The sequence below is a fragment of the Trachurus trachurus genome, assembly GCF_905171665.1.
Source record: "Trachurus trachurus genome assembly, chromosome: 3".
NCBI classification, from domain to species: Eukaryota; Metazoa; Chordata; class Actinopteri; order Carangiformes; family Carangidae; genus Trachurus; species Trachurus trachurus.
The window spans coordinates 28097962-28114818 of record NC_139893.1 but is presented as its reverse complement, the minus strand read 5'-3'; the positions used below and the strand labels follow the sequence as shown (position 1 = coordinate 28114818).

At 41.7% G+C, this 16857-nt stretch overlaps 1 protein-coding gene across 2 annotated transcripts; it reads right to left on the bottom strand.

Moving 5' to 3' along the window:
- Positions 1 to 1477: 1477 nt before the first annotated feature.
- LOC311002044 (para-nitrobenzyl esterase) lies at positions 1478 to 15333 on the bottom strand. 2 transcript variants are annotated; one of them, XM_083993247.1, is made up of 10 exons: positions 15233 to 15333; positions 13392 to 13662; positions 11873 to 12293; positions 8888 to 8995; positions 7325 to 7521; positions 5896 to 6095; positions 5755 to 5813; positions 4784 to 4951; positions 3181 to 3408; positions 1478 to 3073 (listed from the first exon to the last, which is right to left on the bottom strand). In XM_083993247.1, exons 2-10 carry the CDS (start codon positions 13653 to 13655, stop codon positions 2931 to 2933), a joined length of 1788 nt encoding a protein of 595 aa, XP_083849373.1. In that variant the 5' UTR covers positions 13656 to 13662; positions 15233 to 15333; the 3' UTR covers positions 1478 to 2930. The 2 variants fall into 2 exon arrangements, with proteins under 2 accessions (XP_083849373.1, XP_083849374.1); XM_083993248.1 differs by having other exon boundaries at positions 13392 to 13707; positions 15233 to 15304.
- Between the last annotated feature and the right edge of the window lie 1524 nt (positions 15334 to 16857).

Below are 16857 nucleotides of genomic sequence, written 5' to 3'. Positions count from 1 at the left end.
TGCTGGGGAGAGGGAGCGCAGACTGCAGCGATGGATTGTGGGACAATAGACCGATGGGCAAAGGCACAAACACCATGTCCACCTTCTCAAGAGTTGTCCGAGACTGTGTATAGTAGCATAAATAATCATACTGACAGGCTTTAGGATGGAGTGTATAGTGATGTCCACAACATTATAGACTTTTGTATGGACTAGGACGAATATGAATATATTAAATAGTCCCAACTTCTAAAGGGTTGCACCCAGTGTGCTATACACACACACACAAGAATAAACATTCACCTATATATAGATTCTACCTTTGTGTATTCATAGTAGGCTATATACAAGAATGCATGAGTGTGACAATGTATGTATGATCTCAGTATATATTGGAAATAAGGGCTTGCCTGTTAATATTGTATAAATGAACAGATGTATTATGTTTAAAAAATATAAAAAGATAAGAAAGAAAAGTCAAACCTGCAGTGGAAGAATGTAACTTTTACTTTACCTAAAACTCAGTTATCCAGGTTCAGGTCAATAACATTTACAGTCCATCCATTATTTTCTGGTTATGAAGAGTTGGGTCATGGTGGCAGCCATTGAACAGGAGGTTTCAGATGTCCCTCTCCCTGGCAACATTTTCCAGCCCCTCCCGGGGGGAGGCCTTCCCCAGTCAGAAAGGGATATATAATCCCTCCAAGTTCTTGGTCTGCCCCGGGGCCTCTTCCCAGTTTGACATGCCCAGAAGTCCTCCAAGAGGCCTCCAGCAGCAGCCATGCTTATTAGATAACCACACCACCTCAACAGAAGGAGCCATCCTTTTGACTCTTCTCCGAGCTCCCTCTGGATGTCAGAGCTCCTCACTTTTTCCAGCCCATCTAAGTCTTTTCTATCTACTTTATCATTCTTTCAGTCACTACCCAGAGTTCATGACCAGAGGTGAGGGTTGGAATGAAGATCAACTGGTAAATCAAGGTCCAGGATCATGGTGCTAAAACATCTAAAAACATGTTCCTTTATTATTCCCCTTTTACATTAATTAATGTGTGTTTCCATTCCTCCAGATCGGTTAATTGAACTGCAGAAACGTGTGTGTGTGTTTGTGTGTTTGAGATCATTATTCCTTTGAAATCATAATTAGTGTAAAGCTGACACATAGAAAACAAGCAGCCTAGATCAAAGAACTTGAGTGTAAGAGTTGTGTATTTATTTTGTGTGTGTGTGTTGTACACTCTGTGGTGTCAGCTTTGTTTACTAATCGTCTTTGTTTTCAGTTTCAGTTTTCTTTGGTGTTTGCTTCCTAACCTTTGCTTTCTTAACACATTGTTGTTACCTGGTTTTCAGTTTTGTTTGTGTGTCTCATGTTTGCTTCGACTTATATAAAACGTGTCATGTTTAAATTATTGTTATAATTATCATAATAATAATTATTATTATTATAAGAATAATAAACATTTACCTATTCTGGAAAAAGGCAATAGTCAATACATGATAAAATGTGGTGTCAATTTATTGAGAACATAACAAGTGATAAACAGACAACATAAATGTCAAATATAATTACTGCTTTAAAAAAGAACATAATGCAAAGCTGATGAGTGGTTAAAAAAAGACAACAGTGGCTGTTGTGGGAAATTAAAACTTAAAAGCTTCATAATCTGGATTTAACATCTGGCTACAATCACACAATATTCACACAGTGGCATATGTTCACAGGAAAAGTGCAAAGACTGAGTGGCCAAGCATCGAGGTTATGAATCAGTGCAAACAGCAGGACGTAACAAATTCACCACACAAACCCGCGGTGATTCATCGATACAAACAAACGACTACATCTACACAATCAGGCTCTAACACCTCTCACACCCGCTCACTTCATTTCCCTGAATCTAGAAATCCACATCAACTCCACCCTGCAACAAACAGACCCTTAGTTCTCATGTTTTTTTAGCCAGGACTGTCACCTTTTGCGTCCCTGGAAACACTCACATTGTGTTTTTGCAGCTCATGTGTTGTCAAATTGAAGAAGTTGTTTTCTAAATTTGTAGCGTGATTGTGTCTTTGTATGTGTTTTCTGAAATTATAGTGTGTTTACCCCCGAGGGCCACCGTAGCGTTCCACTATTATAATACTGGTTGGTCTTGGGGTTTATAATGAAGCTGCCATGTTGACATCTCCTCTGGACCTTCCTAACAGTCTAATCAGACGAGATTATTGACAATTTCTAATGGCGATACAGATAACCGATGATGAGATAAACATTAGGCTCAAATTTCCTTCATGTTTTAAAGTCAATTCACTCAAAAACAAGAGCATCTCTTCTTCTTGGACGTGTGATTAACTGTTGAGGTCAACATGTTTCCTTCAGGCCTCTATTAACAGGCTCCTGGTCACTTCAACAGCTGGACCACTGGCCTGTTTTGGGGTCAATGGGCTCTATGCACAGCTCCACTGCTTCCTGAACTTAAGGCAGCTCCTTTATTTCCTGTCTGACATTATTGGACAAACTGATTAATCCAGGTGTGTCTAAGTAATCACAATGATCAGACACACTTGGATCAATCAGTTTGGGAGCTGCCTTTCAGAAATTCAGGAAGTAGTGGAGCTGTGCATAGAGCCCATAGACCCCAACTAGACTTCCCAATGGTTTACGATAGAAAAATATATTTCAACACCCAGGACTGTTGGATCTTTAAGAACTCATTTCTCATTTTCAAATAAAACCAAAACCATCTGCATCAATAGAAAGCAAGGGGAGTGGGAAAATCTTTTTTCTGTACTTCAGACTGAACATTTCACTCAGAGGAGTCAATGAGTCATTGAAACATCAAAACGACAGAGTGAAGCTGCTCTGACATGAGTCCAGATCAATGAGGTGCTCTACTTCCTTTGTGGCATTTAGACTTTTAAAGATGGCCGCAGCTGCTGTGGAGACGCTGAGGGAGTCAGTTGATCCAGGCGTAGGCAAACAGGCCGTTCTTCCTCCAAAGATCACAGCGAGCAGCAGAGTAACTCTGACTCACCGACAGCTTGTTAGACAACAGAGCAGTGGCTGCTGGGTATTCAGGCCAGTCGCTCGACATTTTACCTGTAGAACAAAGAGGAGGAGGGTGAGAGAGTGAAGCTCCGCCCAGAAGAGACAGCAGCACGCAATGAGAGTCTGACTCTACTGTCAGTGGGGGGAAGTATCATGACCTGTCTTGGCGAAGGTGACAAGGTGACGTCTGATCACATCCTGGAAGTTCTTGTCCTCGTCAGAGAGCGGCTTCCCCAGGACCGACTCCAGAGCCCCAAAGAAAGCGATGGTGTCCAGGCAATGGAAGGAGAAGCGGCTGGGGAACGCCAGCAGGTCTCCAGATGGGTCAACAGGTCCGGACGGGGTGTGTGTCACCACGTAGCGATACACCGGGCTGTCGAGAGCAGCTGCAGACACAGAATATATTCACTCTGAATCTGTCCATTCTCTCTATCTTTGACATCACTAGAGACAAATCTCAGTGAAAACTGGTGTGAATCTGTGGGGTTAAAGGTTAAAATTGTCTCTATACGTATACAAAGACCGTCACTCTACTGCAAACTACTGACGCATACAGTAGTGTGTTTAAAGCAGCTGCTCACTGTATTTTAAAGAGGAGGAAACAGAACATTTGCGGGAGACATAAAGAAAACAACACTCATGTGTTTTTAATAGTTTCTGAACAGCAGTGAAGCTCAGTGTCTCAGAGGAGGAAGATATGCTTTGATAACACTAACACCAGTTGTCAGTTAGAGACTATTATTATTGTTTTTTATGTGAAAGCTGCTTACAAGATGTAAAATATAAAATATTAGCAGACTTAAAGTGTTGTTTGCTCACTTTAGTCTTTGGCATCATCAAACAAGGCTGTGTGTCATGCACTACATGGGCATATGGTCATCTCCTTCACATCAGCATCCCAGTGTATTTACATGGGGATTTCTTTTTGTAACCAACTGTATTCTACAACACATGGACAAAAAAGAAGTTTTACAAACGACTAGAAATGTGGGAATTGTGTGTTTTTCTCTGACCTTACAATTAGCTGATGACCTGCTCTACCTCCAACAATAGTCGAGTCCATCTTGCTAAACACACAGAGCTGCAGCTGCCTCTTCAGGCGACTGCATGTTTTGATTTTGTGCTGGATAAAATGAAATGACATGATCGAAACCTTTGATTCATCATCGTCCACACGGGTTGCTGGAAAAGAGGCACGCAGCATAATGAACCGTGCAGGAAAATCACCCATCATGCTTTGCCTCAGTTGCCTCTCACAGCAGCTGAATGTCAGTTAAGTCAGAGCTTCACCGCTCACTGAGTTCAACAGACCCACGGGCACAAAACCTACATGAAGCAGCAAAGAAATACTGAGGAGCTGCATATCGGCCATGACACAACCACGTGTAACACACTGATGCACTAATGTGGTTCAGGACAGTGACTCGAGTCATTTCTTGATGCTTCATTTAAACAGAGAAACATCTACTGACCACAGTGTGAAACAGGTCACTACAGATGTTTATGTATTGCAAAGTATTAGTAACAATAGAGACCTTTATATCTTTACTCAAGGTGAACTTTATATTAGATAGATTAGATAGATAGATAGATAGATAGATAGATAGATAGATAGATAGATAGATAGATAGATAGATAGATAGATAGATAGATAGATAGATAGATAGATAGATAGATAGATAGATAGATAGATAGATAGATAGATAGATAGATAGATAGATAGATAGATAGTCTCAACATCTCATGTAACAGTTTGTTTACCTGCTGCCTTGAGGGCCAGGTCGTTGTTGGGACAGGTGACCCTGATGTCGGACGTCATGGTGGTGTAGGACCTCTCAGGACAACGGTCTGTGGTGGGACATCGCTCCGAGCTCGGATAAAGGGTCAACGCCTCTGTGGTCAGATTCTCACTGAAGGAGCTGAGTTTAGCTGAGAGGAGGGGAGAGGTCAGAGGTCACAGAGATACACTGATCAATCAGATCTTTAGTCATGCCTGCAGGACTGTAGGTCTGTGAGCTGTTCCCCTGGTGACAGATGCTTTTTGCAGACACAATAAAACTGAGTTATTGCACCATGTTTTAAATACTCTCCTCAACTTGTTTAACCTCATTTAACCTAAGGTCTCTGATGAAGCCTTGACATCTTCAGGCTTTATCTTCTAGAACTAATATTTTGAGTCTTGGACAAAAATCAAACTACAAAGTGATCGAAAACAACAGCAGTTATCTTAAAAAATTAGACATAGTACTCTGTGGTGACAACGATTACATATATTTGATTGAAAGAGTGTTCCTGTTCAATCAAGTATGTATACATACTAAGTTTGGTCCTTGGGTTTGCAGGAGTTGTGCCCAGAAAACTCTGTATTAAAAGTCTGAATTTGATATTTAAGAAGTGTGGGAAGGGTACCCTAAATATTATGCTTTACTATAAAGAAGTCACAATAACGTTCATCATCAAAATTCTACCAGCTCTTACTTTATTTTACAGCTTTTACTTTTACTTCCAATACAGTACTTAGGTAAATTCAATATCAGAAACTTACTTTTGATAGTTAAGTACAGAAAATACCTGCCAATACAAGACTTTAACATTAAATGACTTTCTAAAAGGCGACTTCAGCTACTATCAAAGTCATATTCAAGTGAACTTGTACTCAAGTGTTGCTTTACTTTATACAAGAAAGCTGAAGTCACAATAGTCAACACTGACATCCAGTTTGCAGCCGTTACCTCTCACAAACCACCGGTAGTCCCCCCAGGTCCACTCGGATATGTTCCCGACCGGAGGACTGCGGAAGAGACACACAGCACTGAGTCACAGTTCAGTCACAGGACGTCGAGTCTGATCACCTGAGCCAGGTGAGATCTCACCTGAAGTCGACCTCCTGCTCCGTCGTCCCCACCACAAACGGGACGTCGCTGTAGTTTCCCTTCTTCTCCCACACCTCAAGGGGCGGAGCTTCCAGGACGAAGCCGTCCACCACCACCATAGGGCCGACGAAGCGCCCTCTGGTGGGGAGGTCTACCAAGTCGTCTCCTGCCCAGTAGGGGTACTCCTGCCATGGTATCGCCTGAGGGGTAGGGCGGTGGGGTTAAAAAAAAAAAAACAGCATAGTATTAAAGTATTTAGTGAAGCAATAATGGATCGATTCACAGATGCAGAGTACTGATCTTTTGTTTGATAAATTGAAAATGAAAATGAAAGTTATTAGTACTAGAATACTGAAGAGCTTTTCTGACTGTATTGGTCTGTCTGCTTGACGGTCACATTGTGCAAGAATAAATATGATTTCAATGAGATGAACAGAAACAACTTTATCTTATTGAATAAAACAGATTTGTATGTTGAATTTTTAAAAATGGTTCTTACTCAATCAGGAGGAGACAGTGCAGTTGTTGGTGACTATTTTAGGCTGTGGATCAATCCACATTTAGTGCTTGACTGAGTTTTTGCATACAGAGGAATCAGATGTGTCAGTCTATAACAGATCCACAGCACTGGTGGTTACCAGAGGGAAATGTGGATATTGTTGTCTTTAAACCCAAACACTGAACTATCAAATAAATCTCACTCAGACATAATTTACAGAAAAGAAACCAAGAAAAAAGCTCCAGTGTCTCTGATAAATGTCGCCATGAAAAACATCTTAATAAAAGCAAGTAAAGGTAAATAAATATAAAATAAGCCTGAGTGGCAGCTGGAAAAAACCTAATGTGACATTTTAAAAAACGAATAACAGTAATACACGGACGGCTGCACTTAGAAAAGTTCAGATGTCATCCCTTTACTGCCTCCACTCGTGTTATTTCATTTCATCACATATATTATTCATTCTTCATCTCAGAGTCACAGGCAGACATGTTGAATAGAAGACGACTGCTTCTGCCGCTTTCTCTTGTTTTAATAAATCTTAATGGGCTTTCAGAGTTAAGGTGCGAAACGCCCGTCTTCAATCACGTCTACAGGAGTTTCATGGTAAAAAATAAAAAAAAGTAGAAAATAAAAATCTTTCCATTATGTTCAGTGTCCAATTTCTTCATTAACTTCCGCAGTAAAATTAGAAATTCATTCAGGAGCTATAATACCTGGATGTGATGTTATAATCCATCAAAATGAAAGGGCAATTTTAAAACCGTGTCGCCAGCTATGAATCAGATATTTCATGAAATTTCCAAATATTAAAGGGAACGGTTTCTCTGTTATTAGATTTTCCTCTGACAGAAATGAGTCCATTGTTCAGATTTAACAGCAAAACTTTCAGAGAAGTTGAGACTTTGGAGACGTGGAGACATTTCCTACCTTCAGGATCTGGCGGACAGGGAGGCGTCTGAGGCAGGCGACATCTTTGCAGCCTGTATTGTTCAGGAACACCAGGTTGGCAGACTCGGCTTGCTTCAGCGTCGCGTTGTAGACGTATGAGCCGCTCATGTCCACCGCCGCGTGGAAGAGACCCTTCGCCAGCGGGGACGTCATCAGGGTCCACACAGAGGTCCCACCTGCACCACAGCAGGTCAAAAACCTCATAGTTTGACTGTGTCAAGAACTAATCAATACTTGTAGATTCATTTGCAGATTATTTTCATTAGTAGCCCTATTGTTTGATTTGGAACCTTGATCTGAGAACCTGTGGCCATAAAATGTTTTGAATTTTGACTCGAAAAAACACTTTTAGCAATTAAAATTAATTATAAAAAATAATTAATTGTCACAATGACTGATTGATTGATAATACATATTAATTTACATTAATTACCCAATCAATAAAACTTATTGTTGTTACTTTAAATTTACTTTTAATTTCTTACAATATTTTTGGTGTGAGTGATGCTGGATAACCAAGTCTGATACTAACCAGCACTCACAAGTTAAAAAATCCATGCAGTCTAAAGCTACAGTGCATATCTATTGGAAAACTTTATGCAGTATAAAGGTAGATGTCCATGTGTAGTGTGACTATAGATCAGGTCTTGGTTCTATATTACTGTGAAAGTATCAGAGCCTCAGTCACAGAGAAACGCACTGTCTGTATTCAGAAACTGAGCTTTAAGACCAGCTGTCAGGACTTCGGTGACTTTGTGATGTCACAAAAAGCAGTCACAAGCTGTGTCCCAATTCAGCGGCTGCAGCCTTCGGAGGCTGCATTTGAAGGCCGATTACGTCACAGCGTTGCGACGAGGCCTGTCTCAATTCAATTTAATTCGAAGGCTCCTCCAAATGCGGCTCTGCGCCGTACCCCCGCTCTGCGGCCGGCTTGGAGGCATGGTCGCCCGCTGAATTGAGACACAGCTACAGAGCCTTGCCCACCTGGACCCACCACCCAACAAATGCAGGATTTGGTTTTTCTGAGTGTTTTACCTGAAATCTGCTCTGTTTTATTGGTTCACTCACAACCCAACCCTAACCAACCAATCAGAAGAGAGGCTGAAAGTCTCCTCTTTTGTGATTGGCCGACACTGACCTGTTGTTACTAGCTCCACCTTTTTGCTTTGGAGACACAGTTTCTGAATGAATTTAAACTGTGAGATTTCTCTACTGCAATTTTATATTCATCATACTTTCTTAAATTTCTTTTATCTTTGACCTTTGACATTGTCCTTGTTGATCTAAACAATATTTAATCTTCTGTACCTGTATCTTTGACTCTTTTATTTCTATGTCTTGCCCCTATATGAACTTATTGAACAAACTAAACTTGTCAAACAAGTGTCCCGGTGTACACATGAGTGAATCTCACTCTGCCAGTTTCTGCTGTGACTGAGTTTTGGAGGGTGTTCTGTTGACAGTGTTGAGAGACACTCCTAAAGGTTTGTTGTTTTTGTAGTTGTTAAGGTGACTCAGCCTGTGTTAGAGCAGTGCCTGTACCTGAACTCTGGCCGAAGATGGTGACCTGCCCTGGATCTCCTCCAAACAGGTGGATGTTCTTCTGGACCCACTTCAGAGCTGCGATCTGGTCCAGGAAGCCATAGTTCCCTGCAGAGGAGAGGGAGCAGGAGCAGGAGCAGGAGAGGGGATGGAGGGGGATCAATTAGCAACGAGAACCTGCTTTGATGTGGCCTTGTTTCCAGCGTCCCACTTTCTCCATGAGAAACAAGAAGCGAGCGGCTGTGGCGTTCAGGCAGCTTGAACTAAATTTAACTCTTTTCAGGTGGAGGAGAAGGGGGGGTGAGGAAATGGGGCATGGAATTAGGAGGATTCAAAATTAGAAACGTGAGAGCTGGAGGAAGAAGTGACTCCTGAAAAATGAAAAGGGACTTGTGCGCCCCTGCCATCCCGCCAATCATTTCATGTGAGGCTCTCTCTCTCTCTCCCTTGTTTAACAGGTCACATCACATCAAGGTCACAGGAGATTTTTTTTTGCAGTTTACGTAACATAAATTACCCAGCTTGACTCGCAGCACAGAGATCTGTGTCCCACAGCAGGCGACTTGCAAAACATGAGCGTGATGACATGAGGGAGAGGCCTCAGGATTCAACTGCATTTATCCAGGTCACATTCGTTAAGTATTCACCTCTTAATGGAGAAGGTAAGCTCACTCAGACGGTGAAAAGAAAGCTGCATCACCTCCTCTCCAACTCCTGCTCCTCATTTGTGTTTTTAACCAAGCGAGTAAAAAGCAGTTTGTTCAGACTCAGCTAATTTAGTCCGATAAAAACGCTGCCCTTTGACCTCCGGTGGCTCCAAACTGCAGGGCTGAAAATGAGCCGCAAGCTGTGAAGCAGCTCCAGGATGCACTGTACACACTCACTGCTGTAGTTTACTGAGCAGTTCACCTGAATGTACTTATATGCTGTATGCTGTTTTTCACAAACAGGAATGCAATGTAACGTATCGGCTAGTTTTTCAGTTAGGGCCAGGGTATTGCCACAGATTTCCACATTCAATATCATTCCTGAACAATCTGAATTTGATTCAGTCAGAGATATTTCACTTACAACAACTATATATATATTGACACATACTGTACATATATGAATGGGATTCTCAGAGAACTAATGCAGTAAATTGTACATTGTACATTTACAATATGAATGAACTTTAATACAGCTCTACACAGTGTTTTCATTCACTTAATCGCTTTTTAAATTCAAAATCCAGCCACACATCATGAAATCACTGTTACTAAGTTGTCCCTCTGAACAGTAATAATAACTCATTCAGGAAGGTGCAGCTGTGGTGCATGCTAACTATCTAGTTGTGGTATGTTACAAAACCAAAGCAGCACGACTGCAACAGATTGACTGTGCCATCATGTTTCTGTGTAGATCATCATCACAGATACAGAAACTGTCAGAGGAATGAAGGATGGTTGAGAGGATTTTTATCGATGAAGGATATCCGTCACTGTGCATTGTGCAACCAGCAGCTATCAGACACTGGTTGGTTGTTTTATTGCATCAGCATATAGACATAGGAAATAAATCAATACACCTTAAATAAACATGATGACTTTGAACTGGGACAAACACAAGGAGATTGGCATTCATAAATCTAAGAGCACAGGTGCTCAGAGGTCTGTGGCTTAAGAGCGCAATCACAAATCTGATGTAGTGTTTTCTCATGAGCAAAACTGCAAAGAATTTAAAGGGGAACTATGCAAGTCCGGTCACTTTTCTGCTGTTCAGCCAACAAAGCTGGCGAGAAAGCAATCCATGGAGCGGTGGATAGCGTTAGTTATCGCACTGTATATGCATTACGATGTATATATTTGTGTAGTTTTATCTGTCATAAATAAGACATTACAGATTAAGTTTGTGCCACAGTGCCACCGAGACGAGAGCTGGGACACCGGGTCGGAGGCACTGATCTAGCAAGGCTGGTTTTCGGCCGAGAAATGCGAGAAAGGTGGAAGAAAGAGAGCCTCAGTTTTCCTTCAGTCAGTTCCCATGTCATTTATTTAACCATCACAATTACTCTGACGCTGTTTAATTAAGGTAAAAATGTAGCATAGTTAAGGTGAAGATCTTGTATAGTTCCTCTTTAGGAAAATACAACTGGTGATGGATGTTTTTGGCTCCTAATTCTTGTGAAACAGTTTGACAAACATCAGATTAATCTATGAACAACATGAAGGCTGCACCAACACGACAGACCAGTCTGAGTTTTGCATTTAATTACTAAGAGTCAACATCTTACTGAAGTGAACACATGCAGTTCGTTCTGTTTGCTCAACCTTCCCAGAAATAAGCTCTGATCTCCACTGTGCCACCTTATCTCAGTGCAGTCCCTCACAGTCTGCTCCTGCCTTATGCTGCGTTCACATGGAGTCCGGTAAACGGCAGACGGCATGCCGGACTCCATGTTAGTGGACGAGAGAACGACGGTAAAACTTGGGGGGAGCACGGCAAAAAATACCGTGGACGGCAACGGCAAACGGAAATGCCGTCCCGAGTTCAAATATTTTAACTTTTGCCGTCTGCCGTGACGGTAAACTCAACCGAACGTGACGTGTGAGTAGGAGTATGTTGACGTTGGTGACGCTTGCCGTTCTGCCGTGCCGTCCGACAGTTTGTTTGTTTTTACCGTTCCGTCCAGCGGCATTTGCCGTTTACCGGACTCCATGTGAACGCAGCATTAGTCTTCTTCAGTTATAAGATTCAGTTATAAGAAGATGGAAAGGATTCACCTGATTGACAGATGATTCAGGACATTTACATCAGCAGTTGTTTCCCATCCCTCCTCCACCAGCTTCACCATCCACTGCTGCTCAGCTCAGATGTTACACTAAACACCGATTATATTGTGTATGTGTGTGTGTGTGTGTGTGTGTGTGTGTGTGTGTGTGTGTGTGTGTGTGTGTGTGTGTGTGTGTGTGTGTGTGTGTGTGTGTGTGTGTTTCACTGACTGACCTGAGGTGTTCCTCGGAGAACCTTCTCTCAGCATCTCCAGCGCCATGAAGCCGAAGGCGTTGAGTCTGTAGTTGAAGCTCACATAAACAACTCTCGTGTCTGCGGCGAGCTTCTCTGTGGGCGAGTAGCCGGGCTCTCCTCCACTGAGTATGTTCAGGTATCCGCCGTGGATCCACACCATGACGGGCAGCTTGGCGTCAGGCCGCAGCGTGGGCGTCCACACGTTGACGAAGAGGCAGTCCTCCTGGCCCATCACCTTCCCCGCGCTCGACATGGGACGCACCTGCGGACACATGCTGCGGAAGCGGCCGGCGTCCGTCACCCCGCTCTTGCACGTCGGTTCAGCTGGAGGAGCCCAACGCAGCTTTCCAACGGGCGCGGCGGCGTATGGGATTCCCTTAAAGGAGTAGGCTCCATTTTTCTGAGGAGGGAGGATTAAAAAGAAGTCACTTTAAACAAACAGATGCTAGGATGTGAAACAGGATTGGTGACATCATTAATCAATCAACACACAGCTCATTCATTAGTTTCAGACTCCTCCTCCTCTTTCCATTGAAAACACCAGCAGCAGATGTAAAGGCTGCAGACACTGTTCACACTGATTAGAGTAAACACAGTAACAACAACAGACTATTCCTCTGACACAATGTAAAGAGAGAATACTACAACAGCACAGCTGCTGAGCGCTCCACTCACTGATTCAGAATTCAGAAAAACAACTTCATCAGTTTATCACGTGCACTGCAAATACTCGCACCACAACATGAGTGTTTCTGGGCACACAGAGAAGTGCAGATCTGACACTTTAATTCAGTGCTTCTTGACATGTGAAGACAGTTACCAGTGAGTTTGTTTGGTTTATTATAACGTCAATATCACATGATTCAGATATGGTTGAAAATATGTATGGTTAGCTTTGCATTAGTCTTTAGCATCAGTGTCCCTAGAAACACTTTCTGTTCAGTTTTTCAGTTTTTGCAGCGCATCTGTTGTCAAATTAATGAGGTTGTTTTCTGAATTTGTATCTTACGGTTTTTCCTATTATTACTTGTGATTGTTATCTTGGTCTTGGAGCTGCAGAGCTGCAGAGCTTTGTATGAGTTCCAGTTCCTTTTTCAACTTTTCTTGGAAGAGCAGTAAGAAGTGCATTGCAGTAGTCTGACCTTGGAGTGATAAAACAATGTTTGTACTTTGGCAACATTTCTCGGGCAGAACAAAGTTGTTTTGTTTTGTTTGTATTGTTGCGTTGTGCTCTGTATTGATTTATGTTAAAACTTCAGTTGGTAACAATTATTCAGTCATATTTGCTGGAACTGTCACTATATTCTGATAGTAGGACATGAAATGGGTAATTTAGGACAAAATCCAACTCTTCTAGCTCAGCCTGTAATCGTATTTGCAAAGATCCACCGTTCCTAGTGCTGTTCCACCAGTCAGGTAGAGGGGGCAGGGGTGTAAATGTATTACACCACAGGGGCATCTGATAGACATCTGTAAAGAAACCAGAGTTTAAACTCACGTGTCTTCCTCTGTACTCTCCACATTCTGTCGACAACTGGGCGACACCTGGCGGCAGCGTCTGGGCTACGTAGCCTAGGTAGGTGGCGAGGGCGAGCATAGCGAACACGCCGACACAGATGAAGAAGATGCAGCGTCTGGAGAGCACCAGGAAGGGGCTGATGTAGTGTCTGTGGCGGACGTACTGCACCTCCTCCTCGTCCTCCTCCTGGACTAGGTAGCGGTACTCAGTCCTCTCTGGGACCTCGAATGCATCCTCATTCATCTTCGCACTGGGACAGAAGAGAAAGGTGCTCAGTGAAGTTCTACATGCTCGGCTGCGGAGGAACATAAAACACAAGCCTCTGGTTTGTCAGGTTCCTTTCAAAAACCCCTTCAGCATTGAAAGGTGTGTTGTGTTTACACACCAGGGCGTCACCCGCCTCTCAGATGGAGGTCAGAGTGGACGGCAGGTGTTTATCAGTTACTGCAGGGTCAGAAAGGAGCAGTGAGTCTAATCCCGCTGAGGATGACACTTTCATTTCCACAGTCAGAGGAAGTCTGTGTTCCTGTTTGTGACATAAGACTTAACACACAGCAATCTTTAAGAGCTGTGTACAGGCTATATATAGCCTAGACAGCAGATAAAAAAAAAAAGCTTCCAACAGAACACAAGTAGACTCATCTTCTGTCTGACAATGTCAAAAGTTCATACTTTTGTTAGTGTTTTTTATGCTACTTTAAATGTCCAACATGTTATCTTGCATGTTGATCCATGAGAACATAATCCCATCTCCTCTGTCAGGTTTTTCTCTGGAGCTCACAGGGTCAGTGTCAGTCAACCAGAGGAGAGGAGGCTCTGAGCCTTTCCTCATGTTGTTTTTCGAGGTATCCAATAAAAATAGAGCAGATTTCACAGAAAACACTCAGAGGAACTAAATCCTGCAAGCATTGGATGGTGGGTCCAGGAGGGTGGGGCTTGGTGAGCTGGTTTTGAGTCTCTGTTCACAGAAGCTTTGATACTTATTAGTATGAACCTATACCTGCTTTATAATCACACTGCACGGACATCTACCCTTTATAGGCTACTATATATGGAGCTTTAATATAAACATCAACCTTTATGTTGTATGGAGTCATGATTTTTTCATATTTTGATGTTATTCATGTTATTGTAGTCGTTGCTTTAACTCACTTAATCCAATTATTTCCTGTCGTGATGATTTGTGTTTACATAAATGTCTTTGTTTTTCATGACAGTGAGGTAGTTTGTCAGACTTTATTCATATCATTTAATGAGTTCAATCTGTTTTGACATATGACTATGGTAACATTTCTGTCTTTATAACAAACAATATGTAACGTGACTTGTTCAGGTTCAAGCAACACGCAAACAAACAACGGAACAAACTAATGCCATGAGACAATGAGCGGACACGACAGGAGGTTTACAACCATAAAGCAGAGGGTCGATACATCCACCCCCATCGAAACACCCAATATTATTATTATTATCATCATTATTTAATTAATGTGCATAAATATGAAGTCAAATATTTAATAAACTTCTGCCTTTGAGTCAAACACTCAGGAGCGCCTGAGTATTTGTCCAATTTGTCGCATTTAGTGACAAAAGTGTAGATTAACGTCAAAAGAAGAAGAAACAGAAGCTGTTTTCCAGCTGAACAGACTTTTTCCCTGCGTTTTGTCGAAAACCTCCATGTTTCCGCTGAGTTTACTGACGTTTCCTTTTTGTTTTGTTTTTTTCTTTTTCACTCCACCTAAACTCCCGCTCCTCTGAACTCCTTACTGTAACTCTACTGATCGCAGACAGCACACACGTCAAATAAATAAAACACTCACCATGTCCAACACACATTCCACACATGGAGGAGAAAATGTCTAAATTGTGAAGTTCACGCTCTTAGTTTTGGTCTGGGTGGAGCTGCGTTCACGTCCTCTCTCTGTTTGGGACTTTTAAAGGGACAGTAGCGCGAGGACAGAGACGAGACAGAGTCCTACTGTGGAACTGTATAGTTCTGTAGGCTACAATATCAATAAACATCAAAACTGTGCCTCTGCGGTCTGTCTCATGCGCAAATGTAGGCTAATGTATGAGGATATAAATTGAATTCCCATGTATTAGCTATGTAGCCTACATATAAAGTAAAAAAAAAAAAAGAAGACATTCTGGCTACTGTACATGAAACACTTTAAAAGTCAAAACAATTTCACATGGTCACATGTAAAACCAGTAAAAATATATGTAGGTATGATGCATATTTTAACATGTGTTTTTAATTTTCATAATTATTCATAGGCTATATTTTTTAGAGAAATGCATAATACATAAATGAGAACATGAGTCTGTTATTGCATGTATGTAGTTTATGCATCATTATGTTTTATGCTTATATTGTACATTTGCATGTTAGGTGCACTGTCCACATCAAAGCCCATTGAGATATTTTGTTGTATGAATTTTAAGTCACTTCTTAAAACCCACTTTTACAGACTTGCTTTTCTTTTCATCTTCTTTTATTCCTTCCTTATTGTATTTCTCACTTTCTTAAATTTGTTTTTATTACCTTTTATGGTTTTAATGCCTTCATTTATCCATATTGTCCTTATGTTCTCATGTTGTTAATATGTGACATAATCCCTGTCGATATGTAGGCTATATATATAATATATACAGTCTGAGACCACTCACTTTTAGCTGTCTGCATGGACACAGTATCCTCACACTGGTGACATACAGTATAACCTGTGCTACAACCTCCCACTGCTGTGTTTTCTTATCACCAGCCACCAGCCACTGACTCTGGCAGCACAGACGTGTCCAGGTTTGATATGATAGGTTAGAGGAAAGTCAAGCTGCACTTTTTCACCATGGCTTTAAAGGGATAGTTCACCCAAAATTCAAATTTCACTCATTATCTACTCACCCTCATGTCAACTAAGGGCTGGGAGAATTTTCAGAGTCCTCCATGCCTTCTCGGAGTTACGGGGGGGCTCCGTGCAGCAGTATTTGTCCATATAATGGTTGTGAATGGTGCTCACTTTTCTCCGTCCAAAAAGACACACAAACTACAAACAAGCTTAAAATATAGACTTATTTAATTTTTTTCAGAACAATTTCTCATGTTGGGGCTTCAATACAAGAGGGACATTACAGACGAGCTGTGTGGAGGTATTTGGATGTTTTTTGGTGTGTCTTTTTGGACGAAGAAAAGTGAGCACCATTCACAACCATATGGACAAATACTGCTGCGCGGACCACCCCGTAACTCCGAGAAGGCACGGAGGACTCTGAAAATTCTCCCAGCCCTTAGTCGACATGAGGGTGAGTAGATAATGAGTGAAATTTGAATTTTGGATGAACTATCCCTTTAAGTATTAAAAAAAAAATGTACATGTATTTTCTTTTAAAAGGAGGAGCATATATTTAATTATTATTAGAGAAGTTAAACTTTCCAGTTTGAGGT

Excerpts from the sequence above, each read along its gene's own strand:
- LOC311002044 (XM_083993247.1), bottom strand. The coding sequence starts at position 13,655 with ATGAATGAGGATGCATTCGAGGTCCCAGAGAGGACTGAGTACCGCTAC. Across the intron at positions 5,814-5,895 it reads GAGCAGGAGGTCGACTTCAG|TCCTCCGGTCGGGAACATAT; the intron begins GTGAGATCTCAC and ends TCTCTTCCGCAG. Across the intron at positions 4,952-5,754 it reads CTACCGGTGGTTTGTGAGAG|CTAAACTCAGCTCCTTCAGT; the intron begins GTAACGGCTGCA and ends CCCTCCTCTCAG.